The sequence below is a fragment of the Chenopodium quinoa genome, unplaced genomic scaffold (genome assembly GCF_001683475.1).
Source record: "Chenopodium quinoa cultivar QQ74 unplaced genomic scaffold, ASM168347v1, whole genome shotgun sequence".
Taxonomy (NCBI): domain Eukaryota; kingdom Viridiplantae; phylum Streptophyta; class Magnoliopsida; order Caryophyllales; family Amaranthaceae; genus Chenopodium; species Chenopodium quinoa.
In genome coordinates, this window is record NW_018743572.1 from 1224294 (window position 1) to 1250481 (window position 26188).

General features: G+C 35.6%; 1 protein-coding gene and 1 long non-coding RNA gene across 2 annotated transcripts; one reads left to right on the forward strand and one right to left on the reverse strand.

Annotated features, from left to right (window-relative positions):
• The first annotated feature begins 876 nt into the window (after positions 1-876).
• Positions 877-4487, forward strand: LOC110681669. Its single transcript, XR_002503319.1, has 3 exons — positions 877-1302; positions 3388-3549; positions 4275-4487. It is a non-coding gene; the product is annotated as an uncharacterized LOC110681669 (long non-coding RNA).
• A 10775-nt stretch (positions 4488-15262) lies between these two features.
• Positions 15263-15889, reverse strand: LOC110681649 (ATP-dependent DNA helicase PIF1-like). Its single transcript, XM_021857798.1, has one exon. The coding sequence runs from the start codon at positions 15887-15889 to the stop codon at positions 15263-15265; it is 627 nt and encodes a 208-aa protein (XP_021713490.1).
• Positions 15890-26188: the final 10299 nt, after the last annotated feature.

Here is a 26188-nt window from a genome sequence, read left to right on the forward strand (position 1 = left end):
TTTCCTTGACTTTAACTTTGATCTTGTATTTCTTAGATTTGGGAGTTAGCTTGTCCAAAGGAACATGCTGAGGCTTCATCTAGCATAAGAGCATGTTTTAAAAATAATGATAAGCTCACTATTACAATAAATCAGTAATCAAAACATTAATATTCTGATCATAAATCTAAACAATATCATTGTAGCCTAGGTAAAGTTGATGCTCAAGTCAATTGCAAATGCCAAAGTCCATAACATATTCAGCATAACCTAAACAATCACAAACGCACACCCTGTACTGTAAGAAACAACCTAATGAGCACTTAAATTTACATACACTAGTAGAAAAAATGCTATTTGTAACGCCCTATTAGTAACTGGCGTATATTATGCTAGTTACGAAAGCATCAATAGTAACCGACTAATATAATGTTAGTTACTAATTTCATGACATTCGTAACCTGCGTAGTGAATGTCAGTTACTAATATGTAGTTTATCATTGTTTGAAGTTTTATTAGTAACTGACTAAATAAATGTTAGTTACAAATATTAAGTAAGTCTGTAACTAGCTTACAAACGTCAGTTACAAATATTAAGTCAAATAAACTTTGACGAAAAAGTTTGTAACTAGCTTACAAACGCTATTTACAAATATGAAGTCAAGAAACTTTGACCAAAACGTTTGTAACTAGCTTACAAACGCCAGTTACAAATATTAAGTCAAAGAAACTTTGACGTTTGTAACTAGCTTACAAACGCCAATTACAAATATTAAGTAAAAGAAACTTTGGCGTTTGTAACTAGCTTACAAATGCCATTTACAAATATTAAGGAAACTATTTATTTTATTTTTTTTTAAGAAAGGAAACAATTCTCATTGAAATACAAACAAAAGACTGAAATTTTTTTTGTTTGTATTTTCAGTTTCACTCCAAGTTCTCACGCTTAGCTTTCAATTTTGCTCCTCCTTCCTCCTAGAGTTTCATGATTTCACTCCAACAAACTCCATTCAATTTGCATAATTTTTTGATTTGGGTTCACTTTTATTGGTTTTATATCAAGGTTTACAGGTATGTAATTTTTCAATTAGGGTTCTTGTAATTTTTCCTTACTTAAATTCGAAAATAGCCCCAAAAATCGAATTAAACTTTATTGTTGATCAGTTAGCGAAGTAATTTCGATTCTGATTGTGTTCATACTCCTCCATCAACGGAGAGCATCTTCCTCCTCATCTTCGATCTCCAACGAACGTTTTACTATCATTTTTTTTTGTTGGTTTTCGAATTTGGATTCAGCAATAGTGCTTCTATTGAGGTTTAAAGGTATGTAATTAAGGTTCTTGTAATTATCTCTTTTCTTAATTCAATAAGAGCCCTAAAATTCGAATTGAATTTCATGATTTTGACCTTGTGGTGTTGTTATGGTTGATTAATTTTGATTTGATTAGGAGATGTGGTATTTGCTTGTGTGCTGCCGATTTTAGGTTTAATTTGCTTATTCTTTTTAATGGAATTAATTTGCATTATATGAGTATGATTACATTGTAATTTTTTTTGTTTGTTTTTGTTTTGAAACTTAATATGCAATATTAGTTTGCATAATGTCAGTCTGTGTGATTACCTAGTTAAACTTAATATGGTTTGTTTATAGATATTTTGATTTGCACTATAGAAATTTTTTAAAGCATAATTTCCCTCTTGTACCTGTATTTTGAAACTATTCAATAATTGTAGTTACATATTTAGTTATTGGTTAATTTTCTTGATAAAAGACTGCATTAGAAACTAGGGTGTAGTTTGTGCGATACATTGTTAAAGGTCTGCAAACATTTATCTGTGTTTCGTCTGCTTCGTAATATACATGTCATTACCTCCAGGTTTAAGAGTTGTTCCTGAGTATATTGCAGTCAAGTCTTAATATAGGATTGTGAATTGAGATAGAGAGCACGATGAGGGTTGAGATTGTGCCAGAGTTGTGTCAATTAAACAAATTTTGTTTGTGGGAAAATGGTCATTTGATGAAAGGATGTCGTGTATATCTGAATTGGCTATACTTTTTGTTCTTATCGTACTTGCCTTCTTTAGTAAATTTCCTGAGGGGTTTTTTCCTTCCTAGGAAGTAGTTAGGTGCCCTTTTTTTTTTTGTATCAAAAGTATTTGAGCATTATTTGTTCAATCTAATACATAAATTTTTCTTGAAAAAATAATTTAGATGAGTTTTGGTTGGGCACAAGAAGCTTGAGTTGATATTCTGATCATTATCAGAGAGGCAAAAACACATTATATACTAGCATATTTGATCAAGAATATTAGATTAAGTAAAGCCCCAAAAAGGTTAATAAAGGGGAGAAGGAATGAGAGTTAAAATTCAGAACTGAAATCATGGCTGAAATTCAAAACTGAAATCAGAACTGAAATCAGAGCTGAATTTCACAACTGAAATCAGAGCTGAATTTCAGATCTGAAGTCCAGAGCTGAAATTCAGAACTGAAAATCAGAACTGAAATCAGAGTTAAAATTCAGAGTTGAAATTCTACTGTAATTGTATTTTGGCCGGTAGTTGATATATCTAGATTTGAAATTCAGAATTGTCTTCATGTGAATCTCTGAGTTTCTATGAAAATAACAGGTTGTTCAATCTAAATTCCACCATTGAAACATCACAAATTGTTTCTACTTGGACAAAGTAATTAAATATTAATGTAATAAATGTAATACCCTGTATTTTTGTTGAATTTAATGAACCAAATGTAATACGGTGAACATATTGGAACATACACCTTGTCCAAATTAATTTAGATGAGCTTTGGTTGGGTTAATTATGATATCTTAATCTCAGAGTTAGATGAGCTTCAATGGTAGAAACAATAAAAAAATTCTTGTTTCGTGTATTTCTGTGGGTTTCCATTTTGTTTGTTACTTGAATATTAAAAAAAGGGTAGCAGACAAAAATCTTAGGTAAGTATGCTTTTGGTTATAATTCATAAATATGGACAGGAAGGCTACCTTTTATATCTTACTTTTCTATATATAAGTGGACTTTGATCAACATTATCACTAGCGCTTGAGGACATACAATCATTTTCAATTCTTTCTAGAACTGTGACCGAAGATGAATATTTCTGTCATACGTCACTAGAGAGTGGCCTCCATATACAATACAATATCACATTATCATACATTACTTATATTGAAATTTAAATCATGAAACACCTTAGCTTGTTCAAATAAAGATTGACATGTTTTATAATTATATTTCTTTAATCTGAGACCATACATGAATGATGAATGGTCTAATACTTCAGGAATATTGTGATGCTTTATTTATATTACTAGATATGTTGTTCTGCTAATTTATTCAGCTTCAATCTTCTGATTTTTTTTTTTTTGGTTCCTGTGTTATTACAGACATGTTAGACATGATGGATAGTATCATTGAACTGGGAGGAAACTTGGCAATTTGAGGATCACATAGATACTATTATCTTTGGACTTGAAGGAGACTTGGCATATTAAGGACCAGTTTTATGTCTCAACCTTTTGTAGTAGCGAAATTATAGGCACACTCAGGTTATTTCAACCATAATCTCATATACTTAGCTCCCAATTTTGAATTTATAGCAATCTGAATCATTAAATTCCACTATGTGCTTTAACTTTTACTAATATATACATGTATGGTTAGAATTCTTACGATAAGGGTGACAATTTTTGTTTTCAACTTTTTTTTACGAACGTTCAAAACTAGAGTTGTCCAAAATAATGAAGCTTTTAGTACACAACATTCCTAATTAAATAGACTACGTACTCATATGCATGTAATTAAAAGTTATTTTTCATTCATCTAATCTAATGCTAGCTTTTTATGACTTTTTTTAGACCTTATAATGTATATAGGTCACATCTCAAAGGCAATGCTTTCAAAATGAGTAAGCCACAATTACTACACATAAGAATGGATGTAAACGTATTATTATTGCCTTTTCGTTCTATTAGTACGTAATAAAAGTACTATTTAATTTATTAAATAATTGTACTATATTTATTTGAATTAGTGTGCTCGCTCAACATTCAACAATGTGGTAGTACCGAATGTGCTTATTATGTAATGAGATATATGTATGAGATAGTATCTTTCGGTCTTTCCATAGTGATTGCAAGGGTAATTTGAAAGAGAGTTAATGATGAATTTACCTTTTCTTTGCAAGCTAAAATGCTTTATACGAGTTTTGGTTGATGTTTTATTTTTATAAAGTATTGTAGACACGTATTTTTTTTGTTTTATATATTTGCAGGGAGTATTTGGCAAGATTTGCAGCCTACAGCGATGTAGAATTGGATGAGATTCGGGAACAATGGGCTAAGTTTTTTAGGCTTAATTTTTTTGTTGAAAGACTAATTGTCTTATTAATCGACGTTATGATTAATCGCATTTAGTTTAATAAAACAATATAACACTTTTCTATATATGCACTTTTATTTAATTAGCCTATTGGTTATTGTTGTTACAGTTCTAAATTATAAATCAATGATTTATTTTATTCAAGTTTTAATTGATTTCTTGGAAAGTATAAGTAATTTTATTGCATTATTTGTATTGTTGTGGATGAATAATTCTAGTTGTGTGGAATTATTTGGAGTGTTTGTGTTGTATGTTGTGGGTGAATTATTTAAGTTATATGGAAGTATTCGGAGTATGTGTTTTGTTGGTTGAATTATAACAGGTTGTAACTCATTTGACGATGGGTGGTTTGGTAGGATATACTACCATTTTTGTATTCGAAACAAATATTTATATAAAAAAATTATTTATTTATTAGTAACTGGCGTAATCTAATGCTAGTTACTAATAACATTTTTTTAAAAAAAAATATATTCGTAACCGGCGTTAAGATTTGCCAGTTACTAATAATACCCTAATTGTAACCGGCGTAACTGATAGGCTTATCGCGTACCTAACAAAAATAACCTAACTATTCCTTCTAACTGTGTAGTAGGGCAAGTAAGGATCGAATCCCAAGAGACTATGGTTCATTCAATTAATCAGACTCAATTAATCACTAAGCACGTCACCAATCAATAATGGATGATAATAATCAACTAATATATTAAATAACACAATTAACTAGAGGAAATATTAATCAATAAACTAAAGCATCCAAGATCAAGCATTACCACGATTATGATTGATAAACTAATAAATCTACCCCCAATATATAAATCAATTGACAAGAAGAAAAGCAATCCCTAATAATAATACCAAAGGTCTCTTCCAAGTTATCAATGGCTTCCCAAATTAACTATCAAGCCTACTTCCGTGGAATCAAGCGAATAAGGGACATTAAACACCATGCCTAGATTCCTAATTATTCAATCATCTACTTCCGTGATGATCTTCAAACCCTTAATTGGAATAACCTAATCCCGTTAATACCCAACTTCCGTTGCAATAAGAACAAAGGGATGATAACAATACTAATTATTCCTAATCTAGTATTGGCATAAACACAATCAATTAAGCATGTCAATTGGGATTATTATTGGGGAATTTAAAGATCTACTTTATACATCAATCATAATCGAGCTTAGCAAGATCCCGGATTAAGGAAACTACTCACACATCATAATAAAATCAAAATCAAGTTCAAAAACAAGAAACAGTAAAGAAAACATATTTAGAGAACAGTGAATATCAGAAAAGAGTGAAGTAAGATAAATACCAATTACTCCAATTGAAAGAACTCAAATTGTTGATGAACAATTGATTAATCTGGGATTAAAAGATTGAAATTGCTTAAAGGAAATAAAACTAGGGTTCTTGAGAGTTTTCTAGGGCTTAAGGAGAAAAACTAATGAAAAAACTCTCTTTAAAAGTTAATTACAAAAGGGTATTTATACCCTCAAAAGATAGAAATTCGGAAATAGCTGAAATCGCGCAATCTTGAACATCGCCCGGTCAGACCGGGCAAACCTCGCCCGATCGGGCGGAGGAAAGCTGCGTAAAATACGACAGTTTTCCTTCTTTGCCCGGTCAGACCGGGCGAGCCTCGCCCGGTCGGGCGCGCGTAACACGTTTCCAGAATTGCATCTTCATAACTTGACTTCTTCATCGCCCGGTCTGACCGGGCGAAGCCTGCCCGATCGGGCGCGCGTTGCACCGTTCAGAATTGGGCTTCTTCCTGTGAACTCTTCATTGCCCGGTCTGCCCGGGCAAGCCATGCCCGGTCGGGCACTCCACATAAATTGCAGTTCTTGGCTATCAACTCTTCCGAATCTACTAAAAACACGTCCAATTGCCTAGAAACGCTTCATATTCCTGAAAAGCTTACTAAAACAATCGAATACACTAAAGAAGAGATTGTTAGCAAGAAATGGCTCCGTAGAGCTCAAAACCATATAAAATTACTAAGTAAAACCGGGGAAAACCATTGTATAAAACACGTATATCAAATTCCCCCAAGCTAAACCTTTGCTTGTCCCTAAGCAAAGCAATGAATAAATAAATCAATACTTCACCCCAAAAGCAATTCAAATCAATAAATACGATTAAAGGTAAACTCGACAGTTATGCATCAAAGTCAACCAATCAAATCCATCTGACTACTCATCCTGTCTGACAATAGTCAAATAGAGCAAACCACAAGAGCATATAGAATTCAAGACTAGTGTTCACACACTCAACTCTCATTTATGTGGCGAGTAAAAGATATACTCGATCGCTCTCCATCCAACTCCTTTAAATGTGAACAATGCCCTCCCAAACTCACGCACTCGTGTGTTTAAAGAAAACAAGCACTCAACCTAGCAGTCGACTCGAAATATATCAAATCATTCTTTGCATTGGAAAACAACTAATTTCACATTCACACAACTCTATGCACAAAGGTCAGAAGGTCTTCAAAGCTTGTAATGTAAGGCTAGGATAAAAGGTAGGAAATATTTGGGAAAATGTAAGAGTAAAGCTATGCTTAAGGGAGCCAAAATCCTAATAAATAAAACCAAGGTCAAAATGAATTAATGACCAAATCATCTCCAACACAACTCAACTCTACCAAAAATTCACCAAACATCCAATTATATTAAAAATTTCCAACACTTAAAATTTCACTCATATATACAAAATATAAAATTATAGAACTTGAGTGAACAAACAAACTTTGAACTCTCCTTTTTTTTCTTGAGCAGCCTTCAATTAGAACACTTGAACATTGAAACAATTTTTTTCTTTTGCTCTTTCTTTTCCCTTTTTTTCATCTCACATTGGAATTTTTTCTTTGCACAATAAATTTTCAATTTTTTCAATCCACAACAATAAGAACAAATAAAAACTTCTCAAATCCACCCAAAATTGTGCAGATTACATGCACACTACAACTCCCTCACCTCACTCACTATTAGCTCCCCCAAGCCAAGCTTGGGACTAGTAACCAATGGGGCTTAAATAGGCTTGTAATGTGGCAAAATAAACAATAAAAGGGCACAAGCAACAACATGGGTAGCAAGAAGGGAACAAATGTATCTAATATCGTCTGAAAGCCACCTAGAGGAACAAATGCCTTCGTCCTCCTCAATGTGCATATTAATGAGTCATGCAAACATTACTCAAAGTTATAAACCAATACTCAACTTCATTGACATACCAGGAACTAACACACATTCCTAACCAAATCAACTAGTCAAGCACTATATTCACAAGTAGTTGGGCAAAATTGACTCATGTTAAGACATCCAAGTAATCAAACATCAAATCATGGCTAACCTATCCACAATACTCGTCATCATATACCAAGAATTAAAACAATTTTCATGAATGGGGCACAGGGAAGCATGATTTATTATTCATTGGATCGTATTTTTTGTATGTTTTTTTTTTTTTTTTTTTTTTTTTTTTTTTTTAAAAAAAAACAACTAAAATAACTACACTAAAATAAAACAAGAAAGATAAGAGAGATAAGGAGAGAGAGAGTACCACATGTACGAAGCAACTCCCCCAAGCTAAATGCGGCAATGGCCTCATTGCAGCGTAAGGAGAGCATAGGAATCTCGACGGCTCCTCAAAAAGAATCGGGTTGCCTCCCGCAAGCGCTTGTTTAGAAGGTCATTAGCTTGACCGTATTCATCCTCATTGAGTTTGTGGTGAGGAAGAGAATGTGATATCTGACTTTTCTTCAATAGGATCTCCCGCTCGATAGTGCTTCACCCTTTGTCCATTGACTTTGAAGGTGCCCCCGGTGTTGTTCCATAATTCAATGGTGCCATAAGGATATGCTTTGTAGACCGTGAAAGGGCCCGACCATCTTGACCTGAGTTTCCCTGGAAATAGTTTCAACCTTGAATTGAATAGAAGGACTTGCTCTCCTTCTTTCACAGAATTTGGAGGGGGAAGTTTCTCTATTACCTCTACTTTGGCTTTGTCCACCTCAATCCCTTTGTTTGAAACTACATGGCCTAAAACGATTCCCTGTTGTACCATAAAATGGCACTTCTCCCAGTTCAATATCAGATTGACATCCTGGCATCTATGGAGCACCTTTGTTAGATTATCAAGGCAAATATCGAAAGATGAACCATAAACAGAAAAATCATCCATAAAAACTTCCATAGAATTTTCTATGAGACCTGAGAAAATAGCCATCATACACCGTTGGAACGTGGCTGGGGCATTACACAGTCCGAATGGCATTCTGCGATATGCGAAGGTGCCATATGGACATGTGAATGTAGTCTTTTCCTGATCACAAGGGCGGATGGGGATTTGAAAAAAACCGGAATATCCATCCAAGTAACAGAAAAAGGAATGGTTAGCCAATCGTTCGAGCATTTGATCAATGAAAGGCAAGGGGAAATGATCTTTACGGGTGGCTTTATTTAATTTTCTGTAATCAATGCACATCCGCCACCCTGTAACAGTTCTTGTGGCAACAGGCTCGCCTTTGTCATTCTTGACAACTGTCATACCTCCTTTCTTTGGTACTACTTGTACAGGACTAACCCACTTACTATCTGAGATAGGGTAGATTATTCCTGCAGCAAGCAATTTGAGAACCTCTTTCTTGACTACCTCCATCATAGTTGGATTTAGCCTTCTTTGAGGTTCTCTAGAGGAGGCATGATCGTCCTCAAGAATGATCTTATGCATACAAAAAGAGGGATTAATACCCTTGATATCATCAATGGTATACCCAATAACATTTCTATATTTTCTTAAAACAGCGAGAAGTTTCTCTAATTCAATGTTATTAAGCTCAGCATTAACAATAACAGGGTATGTATTTTTAGGACCAAGATATGCATATTTAAGATTAGATGGAAGGGGTTTCAACTCTACCTCGGGAGGCGTCGAACTCTCCCCAACACTCGATGTACTAAGGACTTCCTTGACTGGAGCGATGATTGGATTAGCTTTTGCGTCTTCTAGTAGCCTCGTGTACTCCCTTACTTCCCAATCTTCATCATGGATACTCCCTATCAACACCGTTTCAAGAGCATCTTCCTTTTTGATCAGGGGAAGTTGTTCTTGTTGTAGATCATCGAGGACATCCACTTGACAAATAGTCTCACCCATAGACGGATTTCCCATAGCATTCAGTAATGAATACTCCATTTTCTCATCCCCTACTTCAAATGTTATTTTCCCATTCTTCATGTCAATAATTGCACCTGCAGTAGCTAAGAATGGTCTACCAAGAATAATAGGGACATGGGCATCTTCTTCCATTTCCATAACAACAAAATCACATGGAATAAAGAATTTACCAACTCGCAATGGAACATCTTCAAGTATACCGAGGGGAAATTTAACTGACCTGTCTGCAAGTTGCAGAGATATCCTTGTAGGCTTTAGCTCACCCATTTGAAGCTTTTCGCAGATGGAGAGCGGCATAAGGCTTACACTTGCACCAAGATCGCATAGCGCTCTATTGATCTCTATATCTCCGAGCTTCACTGGGATTGAATAGCTGCCTGGATCACCTAGTTTCTTAGGAAGAGTGTTTTGCAGAATGGCACTACATTCTGCAGTTAGAGAAACAGTAGCATTCTCTGCAAGCTTCTTCTTGTTAGATAGCATGTCTTTCAAAAACTTTGCATAAGAAGGCATTTCAGAAATTGCATCCAAGAACGGTATATTAATGTGAAGTTTCTTAAGGATGTCTAGAAATTTACCGTACTTTTTCTCTAACTTAGCCTGGGCTAACCTCTGTGGGAAAGGGACTCTTGGCATGTATGGGGCGAGAGGTGGGATCGGTTCCCGTGGCTTTTCTTGAACATCATTCCTTGGAATTAGGCTGTCTGGATCTCCCGCCCGGTCGGGCAGTGATTGCCCGGTCTGACCGGGCGAAGAAGAGCTGCTTATGTTCTTCTGTTTGTCTGGAATTTCTTCATGCGCCCGATCGGGCGGACCTTGCCCGGTCTGACCGGGCGAAGAAGAAATTCGCACAGTCCCCTGTTTTTCGTCGACTGCTTCTCGCGCCCGATCGGGCGGACATTGCCCGGTCTGACCGGGCGAAGAAGAATTTTGCAAAATCCCCTGTTTTTCACTCATTCCCTCAATATCTATCGTTGATGGTTCCCTTACGGGAAGGTCTTCCAACTGTTTTCCACTCCTTAAAATTACAGCATTCATGTGCCCCTTTTGTGGTTGCTCTGTTTGGCCAGGAAACGTACCTGGTGTTTTTGAAGATTGGCCGACTTGATGAGCAAGTTGGCTTATTTGATTTTCCATGAGCTTATTCTGGGCTTGTAACTGTTGGATGGAATTATTTGTGGTGTTGATGAAGTTCTCCATCATTAGTTCGAGATTGGATTTTTGAGGGAGTGGTTGCATAGGTTGCATGGGTTGTTGTACTAGGGGTGGTCTTGGTTGAAAACCAGGTGGATTATAATTGTTGTTTCGAGGTGGGGGCGGAGGTGGATTTTGCTGAGCCTGGGTGTTTTTGTATGAGAAATTTGGGTGATTCTTCCAACCTTCATTATAAGTATTAGAATGGGGATCGTATGGTCTTTTAGGGTTGGAATTGTAGAAGGCATTGGCTTCCTCAATTGATACCTCATTCGAATTTCGTGGGCAATTAGGTGCGATGTGACCTTGAGTATTACACATTTGACAAGTTTCTAGCACATTATTAGAAGATCCAGTTTGTAATCTATCGAACTTGCTTGAAAGTGCCTGCACAGAACTAGTTAAAAGAGTTAGAGCATCAACATCTAATTTACCTCCTTTCTTGACACTATTTCGGCCGCCTGGGTGATAGTTGTCATTGGCTGACATCTTCTCAACCAGCTCCTTTGCTTCGGTTGGATTTTTAGTTAAAAGGGAGCCTCCAGATGCGGCGTCGATATAGATCCGGAATTCATGGGTTAGACCGTTATAAAAGGTTTGGATTAACATCCATTCAGGTATGCCATGATGAGGGCACTGTCTCTGTAATCTCTTGAATCTCCTCCATGCGTCATATAAGGATTCTTCATCTGATTGCCTGAAAGTGGATAGCTCGTTCCTTAATCTTGCAGTCTTTTCTTGTCCCAAGAACTTGACCAGAAAAGCTTTTACTAGTTTATCCCATGTATCAAAGGAACCAGAACCCTCATCTCTTAACCATTCCTTCGCCCTATCCCGTAATGAGAATGGAAAAAGGCGAAGTCTAAGAGCATCATCTGTAACACCATTCAGCTTCATAGTGTCACACTTTTCCAAGAAACCATCTATATGATTCACTGGGCAATCAAGAGGTGTGCCAGCAAATGAATCATTGGATATGAATTGAATAAACTGCGGTTTCAATTCAAAATTCTGAGCGGTGATAGGTGGTCTAACAATGCTAGAAAGGAGTCCGGTTGTTGTGTCAGGGATACCGTACTCCAAAAGAGACTTTGTTGCTTGGTCTTCCATATTTCTGTTACCTGCTCTTCTTCTACTTCTTCGTCTTCTTGCAGTCGCTTCAATTTCTGAATCGAGAGGCACTAAGTCGTCTGACCCTGAGCGACGTGTTTGCATACAACAAAGAACTAGGCAAAGAACATCAAAAACACAGGAGGCAATAGCCGAAGCAACAAACAACGCTTAGTAAAAACGAATCACGGAAAATCAATATGAAACCGTTAGTCCCCGGCAACGGCGCCAAAATTTGATAGGCTTATCGCGTACCTAACAAAAATAACCTAACTATTCCTTCTAACTGTGTAGTAGGGCAAGTAAGGATCGAATCCCAAGAGACTATGGTTCATTCAATTAATCAGACTCAATTAATCACTAAGCACGTCACCAATCAATAATGGATGATAATAATCAACTAATATATTAAATAACACAATTAACTAGAGGAAATATTAATCAATAAACTAAAGCATCCAAGATCAAGCATTACCACGATTATGATTGATAAACTAATAAATCTACCCCCAATATATAAATCAATTGACAAGAAGAAAAGCAATCCCTAATAATAATACCAAAGGTCTCTTCCAAGTTATCAATGGCTTCCCAAATTAACTATCAAGCCTACTTCCGTGGAATCAAGCGAATAAGGGACATTAAACACCATGCCTAGATTCCTAATTATTCAATCATCTACTTCCGTGATGATCTTCAAACCCTTAATTGGAATAACCTAATCCCGTTAATACCCAACTTCCGTTGCAATAAGAACAAAGGGATGATAACAATACTAATTATTCCTAATCTAGTATTGGCATAAACACAATCAATTAAGCATGTCAATTGGGATTATTATTGGGGAATTTAAAGATCTACTTTATACATCAATCATAATCGAGCTTAGCAAGATCCCGGATTAAGGAAACTACTCACACATCATAATAAAATCAAAATCAAGTTCAAAAACAAGAAACAGTAAAGAAAACATATTTAGAGAACAGTGAATATCAGAAAAGAGTGAAGTAAGATAAATACCAATTACTCCAATTGAAAGAACTCAAATTGTTGATGAACAATTGATTAATCTGGGATTAAAAGATTGAAATTGCTTAAAGGAAATAAAACTAGGGTTCTTGAGAGTTTTCTAGGGCTTAAGGAGAAAAACTAATGAAAAAACTCTCTTTAAAAGTTAATTACAAAAGGGTATTTATACCCTCAAAAGATAGAAATTCGGAAATAGCTGAAATCGCGCAATCTTGAACATCGCCCGGTCAGACCGGGCAAACCTCGCCCGATCGGGCGGAGGAAAGCTGCGTAAAATACGACAGTTTTCCTTCTTTGCCCGGTCAGACCGGGCGAGCCTCGCCCGGTCGGGCGCGCGTAACACGTTTCCAGAATTGCATCTTCATAACTTGACTTCTTCATCGCCCGGTCTGACCGGGCGAAGCCTGCCCGATCGGGCGCGCGTTGCACCGTTCAGAATTGGGCTTCTTCCTGTGAACTCTTCATTGCCCGGTCTGCCCGGGCAAGCCATGCCCGGTCGGGCACTCCACATAAATTGCAGTTCTTGGCTATCAACTCTTCCGAATCTACTAAAAACACGTCCAATTGCCTAGAAACGCTTCATATTCCTGAAAAGCTTACTAAAACAATCGAATACACTAAAGAAGAGATTGTTAGCAAGAAATGGCTCCGTAGAGCTCAAAACCATATAAAATTACTAAGTAAAACCGGGGAAAACCATTGTATAAAACACGTATATCAGTAACTTAATACCAGTTACGAATACTATGACTTTTAACTTGGAAAATAGACCTTTTGTAACTTGCGTTAGATTAAGCCAGTTACGAATAGTACATTATTTGTAACTAACATTAGCCGGTTACAAATAATTTTCACTAGTTGTAACGGTGGCATTCGCAACCAACAATGCCAGTTACAAAAAGTCAATTTCGCCAGTTACAAATAGCACCTTTTCTACTAGTGATACTATACTAAAGCATATTTAACATATCATGTTATTAACTGAAAGGCTGTATAGAAAGTACTGGTAAGGAATTTTTTAGTTGATAGAATTAGATAATCCTAACCATAAAATAAAAATGGAAACTTCATTTAATGTAAAAAGATGTCTGAAAAAGCATTTAAAGCTAACTATTATAGTTAATTAGCAGAGATTTTAAAAAGCATTGTTGAAGTCAGTGTTAATAAACAAGATGTACAAGACACCCAATACAATAAATATAGACAACAATAACTGCATATACTGTAAAGTAGACAATAACATGGCAAAGACTCAAATGCACCCACTGTACTAAAGCACATTAAATATGACATGCTATTCTTGCCTAATTCAATTAACATTATTGACTTTGAACTTCTTCTTGTTCACTTAAAATCCGTTGCACATTATAAAGATCAACAACAATCATACATAATAAGACATGACAACAAAGTAAATTTAACACAACATACCAATAAATGCAACTCAACTTAAAATTAGCAACTATAGAACATCAGAATTCATCCATTAATGCACTGACCTTTGTTCCTGGATATTAGAAGAATAATCTGCAAACAAACTTAGCTCCTAAAGAGAACCTAGAAATACATTTTAACTAAGAAGAGGGATCTTTAAATAGAGGGAAAAAAACCTTAAAACTTGCTTAATTGTATAGCTGTAAGATATTGATTGGTCAGAAGAAGAAACTGTTCAATATCCACTGGATATAAACATGTATTCACTTGACCTAGATAATAGAAAGTTTCTTATACCTCACGCTGTACAATGACACAAGTAACATAGCTGTAAACTACTTAATTCAAATATACATAACCAATGTGGCTTTGACTTCTATATTGACATATGAAGCTACAATTCTCATTTAAAAAGTGTTCCTTTCTTTTTCTTTTTCTGATTTCATTTTTTTTTGTAAAGAATAACATAGAAACGTACTACATACTCAAATATATTATTTATGATAACTGTGTATATTAAGTTGCCATGCATACACAATAATAATATATATAAAGAAACTGACAAAATATAATAGTGAGATTTTAATTAGAATTTAAATACAATGAGCACTTTTACAAAAACACATGTATCAACATTTTACCTTCTCATGTCTACAAAAAAAGACTTAATTCTTCTACTAATTGAAGAAATATGTATAACTTGTGACGCCTCTTTCAAAAAACCATTAAACACAGTAACTATAATTTGCATAAGCCAAATTTCTAGAAAAACAGGACACCTGTACAATCCGACCTTCACAAAGGCTGCAAAACAACACAGTAAGATTAAGTGAATGTAAAAAACAAAATGACACTTGATAAAGTAAGCTACATGAATTTCAAATATTCAAAGCAATTTTAAAACACCTCACCATACCTAGGAAATTACCCTTAAATAATATTTTCTAATCGTAAAACATCATATGACACGATATTCTTAACACTTGATTTAGGAATAGCAACTGGTGGCTGAGGTGTAAAGACAGTAACCATATCAGACCGTTTAGCATGTGAAAGAGCAACATATAGTTGTCCATGTGAGAAGCATGGATGTGGAAGATACACTAACACTCGATTTAATGTTTGACCTTGAGACTTGTTTAATGTCATTGCAAAGCTTAATTTCAATTGAAATCGAACACGTTCAAACTGAAATGGATACTTAGAAGAAACTGAAGGCCTTAAATTCACACGAGGTACAAAGTAAAACGTGCCTTCATAATGACCTGATGATATTTCACATATAATAGAATTAGGAAGGATTCGTCTACAAATAAGACGGGTTCCATTGCACATGCCTTTAGAGGGCGCCAAGTTGCGCAATAGAATAACAAGACCGCCTATTTTCAACTCAAGTCTGTGAGGACTCATTCCCCCCGGGCAAAGTGAATTGAGGAATTCAGTAGGATAGAGTGTGCAACTATCACCAACAACTAAATCATAGCTTTTATATATAGCAGATATACCAAGAAACATACTAATCAGATGTTCATTTATGATATCAACATCTTCATTCATAGGTGTGATAATTTCTCTTTCATTAAATATGTTGCTATCAAATCCTGGGACATTTATTTAAGGAAATATTGTTGCAGCCAGTATAGAAATAGAATCTTCATCAGGAGCATAGTATCTAATTATGTGCTGTAGAAGCTGAACATAAGAATTTTCACTTGACTGTAATTGTCCATTGCCAAGAGACAATAGGAATGATGAATACACAGGATCTTCTCTAGCTCTGATATTTCCTGTTAATCAAAATTTGATCAGAAGAGGCCAAATATGAGAACTAACCACACTTACACAACACAACCTCTTTTTGGGTTCGACGAGGAAAATTAGGCAGGACCTACCTAAAATCTCCTCCAAAAACAACCACTTTCCCACCAAAAGGCATATCAGGGTTATAAAGATCCCACAGCAATAGATCTAAAGATTTAATGTTTTCTCTACGTGCCATGGAAGCTTCATCCCAAATGATAAGAGCAGTTTCTTTTATTAAAGCAGCCAAACTCCCTTGTTTAGGAACATCACACGCAAAGAGATGTTTCAGAATCCAGAGGTATTTTAAACCTAGAATGTGCTGTTGACGAGAGAAAAATGTATGTCGTTATCTACCCATCCCCCATGTCAACTAAATTTGTAAACACCTAACCAACCTTATATGAATATAGGGCAAGTTAAGGGTCGATCCCTAGGGAATGTAATTATGAAAACTAGAGTCTAAGTCAAGCTACCTCGAAGATGGAGTTGAGATTATGGTTGGCACTATGGTAAACTAAAACAAGTATAATCAAGTAAAACAAAGGTCTAAACACTAGGGATATGGGTTCCACATGCATGCAAGTTCAATGATAATGCTAGTTTAGAGCTCAATCAATTAATTCAAGTATTTCAATGGACAAACAATAGTAGCAATCAAGAGAGTTCAAATGCTATCTCCTAGTCTAATCAATCACATGCAAAACTATGTCAACCAATTTAATTTCAACAAATCAATCAATCAAAGAGCATCAACTAGCAATTTCATTAATCAAACATGCTTCCCCCTTTCCCTAGAAACTAATCTACTCACTAATCATGGTGATATTCAAGAACAAATAACTAGAAATTGCATTAATCATCATTCTATATCAAAATCTAAGAGAAATCAAAATATTCAACAATATCAAACTCAAATCCAAAGGAAAACAAGCAACAAGCATAAATCAAATAGCAAGTAAGTAAGAGATGAAAGAAGGAACAGATTCTCACTAATATTGATGATTGAAAATGAAGAAATCCAAACTTGATTGATCAAATGTTGAGTTACAAATCCAAAACCAAGAACTTCTCTCTAAATTCTCTCTCTAAAACTAAGCTAATGAAATATTATCAAAAAGTTGGTTTCAAAAAGGAATTACAATTCTATTTATAAGTAAAGAAGAAACCGGCAAATCCCGCGGCCTCTCTCGATGAATCCGCGGCCGTGGAGAAATGGGTACGGAACCCTCCGCGGGCTTTCTGGGCAACACCCGCACCCGCGACAAGATAAACCCGCGCCCGCGGCTAATCCCCTGCTCCCAAAACTCAATCAGGGGGCAGCGGTCTCTCTGAGATGGAGCGCCCTCTCCAGATTTCCCGCGCCCGCGGAGAGCCCGCGGGGCAACCGCGGGAAGCTCCTGCCAAAATCTTGCAATTTGCTCTTCTTGAGCCCGTGCCCGCGGCTCCACTGACCCGCGCCCGCGGCCTGCTGGAAATACCTTGGAGAGCTCTCTGAGGCCTCTCCAAGGCTTCTCTAAGCCCTCTCTAGCAAAATGCTTCTTCCTTACTTGGTCATTAAGGTCCCAACTTGATTCCTTTGCAAAGGTGATTCTCCAAATACCTACACAAGCAAACAAAGAAAGGAAATAAAAGGGAAAAAGAGCCAAATAAAAGGAAAACACGAGAAAAACACGAGAACCATAAAGAAAAGAGGAGAAAGAGAAACTAAAGGAAAAAGGACCAAAAATGAGAGAAGAAAGCATGAAAAAGGGAAAGAAATAACCCTAAAAGACTACCCTATGAGTGCCATAAATGACACTCATCAGCTGCCCTCCCAGATGGAATGTTAGAAGCAGCTATTCCTGATGTTGATGTTGGCAACACAATTTCCCTGATGAGCGTACCTCAGCATACAAGGCATTATACAAGAAAGTTTTCCCAGTTCTACTTGGTCCATCCACAAAAAAACATCCAGGCTTTCCATCTTGAACATGACACATAATGTTATTAAATGCATCTGCTTGAGTTGCATTTAACCTGTCTCGACAATCAAGGCACTCTGGAGGGATGGGTGCTTGCAAAGCATCTACAATATCTTTTGTAACGCGAATCCCATCATCTGATTCCTCTATTAAGTGACCCAACCCAAAATTTTCCAATGACTTACTTATGGCTTCTAAACTGCTTTTAACTTCCCTAACAGTTAATCTCACAACTTTAGCCTGACAATTTGGATACTTATGCTTAAAATCTTCAGACAAAGAACTTTAAAAGCGTTCAAAAGTGCACCTAGATTACTTGGCTGGCAAAATATTAGCAGTGTTGCAAATAACTGACGCATTGCTGAAGGCATTTGTGCCTCTACTGCCTCTTCCAAACAAGTAGTAGTGGCATTGTCTTCCTGAAATAAACCATGTTTGATTGAAGCCCCTTGAAAAGTAGGGTACAAAACTCCATTAACAGTTCTCAGATGTTCAAATGACACATGACTAATAATTTTACTAAGCAACAAACGCAAGAAAAAACGTTCTCCTTCCGCAGGAACCACAAAGACCATCCGGCCAACATTTTTTTATAGCTCCTTTTAATCCTCACCTTCTTGCTTTCATCCCACCTATATTCTGAAATCACTTCAGTATATCGTAAACCTGTGCCCCCAGCAATGCGTGCATTCAGGCTAAAGAATTCTGTTAAAGGAGTTTGGCTTCTTTTTTCATTTTGAATTACTGAATCAAGATTTTCATGAGACCTTAGATAAATAGTTTGCATATTGGGCAAGTGCACTGGTAACACTATAACAGATGGAGTCATTTAAAATAAGTCAAAACCAAATATCCTCCAAGCTGCTTCACATGGAGGAACCCATCTACTAGCTTGAAAATTCTCAATCTCATCAACACCCTGATTATTTTCCCCACCAATATTGAAAGACACCCTATCATGGCCCTTGTAAACATATTTATAAAGGTACTTCACTGCCTGAATAGTCGAACATACTTCAACATTTAAATGACAATCAAACAACATTGATAAATACGGATTATAAGGAATAACCCATCGATTATCAAGAGTAGCACCATGTATCCTTACATGTTCTCCTATATTCCATGTTTTATACGATGGGAAACCATCTTCTTTAGTAGTGGTCTCTTCTAAATAAGACTTAGGATAGTTATATTTACAGACAATTTGATCTCCAATTTTCTTTTTCATGCATCCACAGTTAGGATGTAAACTACCACAAGGTCCATGCATCATATGCCTGAGAAAGATTTTACGCAATTTTGGAGAATCAGTTGAAGGGATTTGTGCTCTTACAAACCTGTCATAATCTGAAGGACCAGAAAGTTTATAACCATTTTTTAAAATGATAAGAAAATGAGCATGTGGTAAACCTCTTTTCTGAAACTCAACAACATATACCATGGCTGCCACCTTTCCAAAAACTTTATCTTCTATTATCTTATTTTTCAAAGCAATTAACTTGGCTCTAAAAACACGAGCAATGAGATCTGGACGATCAGCTGCAACATCTCCTTCAGAAAGCTCAGCTGTTATTTCTGGCCATCTAGCATTACATGTCATAGTAACAAAGAGATCAGGCTTACCAAATCGCTACACAAGAGCGATAACATTTAAGTATCGCTTCTTCATATCACGAGGTCCACCAATAAAAGTTGGTGGTAAAATAACACGCCGACCAACATTGCTGGCACTTTTCTCCCCATCCTCAACAGTATCAAAAATCCACTAATACAAATTTGCTCGTATTGTTTATTGATTTCTCCTAAAAAAATCAAGCCTTGTGTTTTCAATCTTGATATACATATCAACAATGTATTGTTGAAAGCATTGTCCTCCACGAAGAAGCATATTCACTAGCCTAATCTGCAACTTGTAAACATAATATTCTCTGGCAGAAATATGTCTCTTAGAGCTCCCCGACGAGTCTGCTGCACCTGTATGTTAAAATAAGATACTAAATTAGATCTAAAATGCAACTATACAACCTTAAAGCACTTATTTCATAAATCAATTTTCCCATAACTAACCACTCACGTTTCACTTCTTCTTCTATAAAGCTCTCCTTTGAATGCACAACACATGAAGCAATAGGATCGAAATCCTGTAAAGCCTCCTTTCGCGAATTCTTATAAATCTTCCGTATACCTTGAGTCCACCCACAGTCACCATATGGGAATAGAAGAGGATACCGTAAAGGATCATAACATCCATAATAATGATATATCCGATGAGGATCATTGGACTTGCCTATTACAACAATATGAGGACTGTTGTAATCACTGTAAGACATGTTGTCTGGCATATAGCTGCTACTTCATCAGTAAATGGTGCATTATACACTCGCTGATCTAATATTGTGCTCTGATTAATAGCTATTTGTGTACTATGAGTTATGGTTAACTCACTCAATGATCTGAAAAACCGAGCATATGGATTTGCACTTGTGACACGCATTAGAATGTCAACTATCTCTTTTCTAACCTCAGGAAAAGCTTCTGTTCTATGCTTGGCTTCAAAATGTGCATCATAAAAATACAGCTGCAAGTACTTAGGCTTTTCATTTTCTGGTAACAAATCAGGCAAGTTGTGATAAATCTAACCATGCAATAAGAAAACATAGATTCCTTTGTATGTCTTAGGATTATAATCGCCACCAAGAGAGCAGAATGCAAATAAATTATTGTACATGCGAATATACTATCTGAAATGCAATGCATCATCATCTTGAGATGTTAAGATGGGATGAAGTTCAGCAGGCAAGGCATTTGTAGCAATCTGAATACTTCCATTCCCACAACAAAAATGAAGCCATTCAGACTGAAACTTCTTAGCCCCGCATTTAACACAATCATGTGCAGGCTCTAACTATAAAGGAGCATGTGGAAGAGGCTGACCAATAACATCAGCTAGCTCTTATATACAACACAACTTTTAAAATCACACACTATACAACACATATGTATCTACAATAAAAATAACTAATGAAAACAAGCTTACTCTTCTTTCTTGGAGCTGTAGTTTTTGGCAATTTTTGCTTTGGCTGTGATTTCTTCTTACTGTTCCTTCGCGCACCCAGTGCACTACTTTCACCAACTTCACTAAACACACCAAAATGGACAGATTAAATAACTAAGCATTATCATATCCGAAAAACAAATGTAACAGAAAGTATGACTATTCCAACCTGATTGAATTGATTTTTTAAAGTCCATCTATCCGCTCTAAATAAGTAACAGCAACTATCACTCCTTTTGTTTTGAAAATGCACATTAAACACCACAAACAAATCATAAAATATTCAAAATCATTATAAGAGCAACGTGCTTACTATTTTTTGTTGGAGGAAGCTGTTTACGCATTGTAATTTGCATTGTCTTAGTTTGACCACTGATTATTTGTCCTTGCCTAGCATCATTGTCAATAACAAAACTTAATTCAAAACCATAAACTATTAACAATTTTAGAACCAACAAACAAAATCACACTATAAAGAACCTATTCCAACGTTATATCTACATTTGAAAGTGCCTCAATTGCACGTGAACGCTTGGTAGCACGCTGTCTGACATAATTTCCACCATTTCCAAACATATCTGTAATTAACCATAACAAAGCACTAAGATCAGCAATCCACATCATAGTGATATGTTTTTTTGCAATACACATTTTTTTATTATGATAGAAAAACCATGTTTATTGCCTCATAATCTAACTATATCCTCAACAATTGACTTAGGTATTCTAAACACTATTTCATTACAAAAATATAATAATATTAAACCAAGGAACAAAATAAGAAAGACATGCTTACCATCTCTCTCTAAAGCATCATGTTCAGATTTTGCCCTTGACAATGTTTCAGCCTTGTTACTACTCTTACACAATTTTTTGCATCATTGCCAGGAACTAACCTACTTTCACCACTGCTCTTACTTGCCTTTCTTGCACTACTATAAATCACCTTCCTAAATTCACAGCCACAGCCTATTAACATACAAAAAACTAACAATTAAAAAAAACATTCATATTAACCTAACACAACCTGTGTTTATCTGACTCCAAAAGTGCACTAATAGCACGTGAGCGCTTGCTAGCACGCTGCTTCACATTACTCCCATAATCTGTAACCTTATTTGTAATGGAACCATACATTACATAAGAATCATCAATATATACTGCATAGCTACTTCCAAACAAATGTTTCACTTTCTAATCAAAATTACATCCTTTTAACAAATAATTTTGAAAAAGGTGCCCACCTCACAACTGACTCAATACATATCCATTTCAAAAGTCACAAATCCAATAACTTGAAATGCTACAAACTAACATAAACTGTATGCTGCAACACATTATAGAATGAAAGTCATTAAGTAAGAAATTAAATATGAAACAACAAAAAAATTTAGACTAATAATAAGCAATCACGAAAACATAATCAAACAAAAGAAATGTTCCATAATTCATTTCATTCAAACCAACACAGTACATAGCATAAAATTCTAAGCATTACATATCATGGCACAACATTACAAAAAAGTCAAATTCAACTTGAACCCAAATCAGCCACATCTAGCTGAAAGTCAAAATAACGCTAACTAAGCTTGAACTGATAAACTGAAATATCAATAGACTCCTACTAAGCTAGTTAGAGCTAACTGAATCAAGCTACCTCTTCCTACGCTTAAACACCACCTCTAAGTTATCAGGAACTCGAAAAAATAACTCATTAGGAAATAGCACAGAACGCTGAACAACATGTTCACCAAACGAAGATGAAGCCTTAGGCTTACGAGGAGCTGCTGGAGGCAATGCCGGAGATGGAATCCTGTGATAACCAGATCTAGGTGTCAAGCAATAATCCCCACCAATATAAGGAGCCATATGCAAATCTCCCTACTTCCCTATAACACGCTCCCTAACAGACATGTAGCTCTCCCTAGATAATGCACACTTAATACCAGAATAGACATTTTTCTCATAGTTCAAATCAATTATGTCTACATTGTAGCAAACACGTAAGAACTAAATAGCCCGCTTCGTAGCATCCAGCTTTTCACCCTTACAAGTACTGACAACTTGGCTATAAATACACTCCATTCCATTGCTACCAGGGGGATACACTGTCAACCAAGCAACCCACTTTGCTGCAGCAAGTTTAGCCACCTCAATTGCAGAAACCCTGGCCTTAGTTGCAACAACAACAACATGCAACACATCAACATAATCAATGCATATGTATTTATCACCATGTAGCCTAACTGATGAACATTCCACTTGCTCTTTTTTAGAGGAGAAGGCTTGTTCAACGACTCAACAGCTATACGCTTCATCTCATACAAAAAACTACAAAGATCAAGCCTGTACATAACCTCTGAACTAAGATCAAATATCTGCAGTCCATATTCTACGCGCAGGAAGCAAGTAGCTTGTTCAGCAGCACTCTCACGAGAAGCATCAAGGGTAACAACTGGCCCACCCTCAAAAATGTAAGGAGAAAGAACACAATCAGTAACCAAAGTAAGGTTAACAACATTCCCAGTAACACCAGCCAAACTGTAAGTAGGGGCTGTCAGCTTCAAGAACCCAATAACCTGATTCAGCAAGCACTGAAATGAAATGGTAACTTTCAACGATTCTGGCCTCATAACCTGTGTGTATAACCAATATATACCATAAGAACCTAAGTAACTACAACGCACCATGATAACAAGTTACGGAACCCGCCTATTACCCCTTATACCCTATCAGGCCTTACAAGTATATTAAACCAATAACAAAAGCTATTGCTATTGTGACCCAATACCAACTTGAAAGTCAATAATTTAAACTACACTAACCACAGTGACCATACACCCTCCTAACACCCCCACAACACCAACAACTACAACTCTATACAAACATACAACAAACAAACTGCAAAACACACAACAATAATATAAAAAAGTAACCACACCCAACCACAACAACAACACATGCACAAACTAAACAATAATATTTCAAACAAACATCTCCCAACAATTTAAACAAATAAAAAAAGAAATGATCATGAACACTCACAACAGATTCTCCAACAATAGCAAGAATCAACACCTGTATAAAACCTACACAAGAAATCAAAATAGATTCAAAATTAAATAATTAATCACCCTACAAATTTCAAAATTATTCTTTAACATCCACAAAAATTCATAACAAGACATTTGATACCAACAATCACATATCCTAGGTAGTCGCAATAATAATATTAATTAACTCAAGCCTCTAATCAACACATCTAATAAGATATAAAACATTCAAACCAAACACAAACATTAAATTTTGTTAATTCATAACACCATATAATTTAATTTTTGTCTGTCCCTTTTCTGCATTACACAATCTAATTTCTAGCTATCCCAAACAGCATGAAGACCATTACAACCAGAATCTTGTAATTTTAAAGAATTCATTATCATCATTTTCACTGTATTCAAAATCATAACAGTTTTGACACTAATTAAAATCCAAATGACAATTTTCTCAAAATTACTCCAATATGTCCTGATCTTTACAATTCTTAAATACAATCCATGGGCTATTTAATAAATCTGGTCTGATCTTTGCATACAATGTCCAAGTTTTTTTTGTCAAGATTTAATACAATATTTTGGATATACAATCCATTGCAATTAGCAGAAAAATCTTACGACTGTATATTAATCTCCGCATATTTTAACCAAAAATAAATTCATCTAATTAAGCTGATAAGCTTCTTACCTATCTCTAAACCTCTCCCTCTACATTTCTAGTAAAATTGCTTTTGTTTTGATGATGTAAAATCAGTCCCACGGCACCCTTTATATGATTGTAAACTTGCTAATCAACATTAAGAGAAACTCATGTAATCAATTTCCCTCTACACACTAAAAACCACTACTCCAATCTAATAAATGAAGCAGCAACTAATATTAAAAATTATTCACAAATTCCTAGTACAATGTATGACAGTAATCCGACAATAATACCCACAATAACTAATTTTTAAAAACTACATTACATTAACTAAGAATTCACACACTCTCATTACAATGCATGTAACTAACTAATTACAACCCAACTATTATTATGATAAAAAAACCCAAAACTAATCTATCTAATTACAACTGCCACTTAACAATCTCCTTTGCCTAAATATTTACAAAATCCCTCTCTCATCTGCACAATCTAATAGCTCATCAAATACATCAACCAACAACTACATGTACAACCTGCATTTAATAAAAAAACCAAAAAAAAAAGAAAATAAAAATTAGAAAATCAAGAAGAAGTTAAAAAAAAAGCCCAAAAGAAAATATAAAAAGAAGAAGGGCAGGAATGCCAAATCACTGTTCATAAGGATTTTGAGCAAAAAAAAAAAAGGCATGAATTAAGGGCATAACCAGTACTTTACTATTCATAAGAAAAAGTAAGAAAAGTGCAACCTTAAACCTTGAATTTGGATTTTAAGGGTTGTGGATTTAATTTATTTTTTGCTAATTTTTAAATTTTTTGAAGTATTAAATCGAACATTACCACCAACATTATTATTAGTCATTACATGTCTATTAGATAGCAAATCGTCACAAGAGCACAACAATTCCTAACTAATTTTGTTATTAATAGAGTTTGTGAATCGCAGGAATGGTGGCTGGGTTGCGTTGTCGGTGCGGGCTGGCTAGCCTGGGTCGTCGGCGCGATTCTTCAGGGACGGTCGCCGCCACGGTGGGGACTGGCTGGAGGCGGGGATATGGTTGTGGCAGTGACTGACGGTGGTTGGGGTTGGGTCATGGTGGGTGGGTTTTTATTTATTTTTTTTAAAGTCTTTTATTAAGTAATTAATTTACTAATTTAATAAGCAACCAATCATAAGCCACCACGTGGCATAATTAGCCTTAATATGACTAACGACCGTTAGTCATTAATGGCACTCGGTGAATTTTTTAAAAACTCAGTGGCATTTGTGAATTCTGAAAAGTCCGATGGCATTTGGTGAATTTTTAAAGTGCTCAGTGGCATTTGGTGAAATAG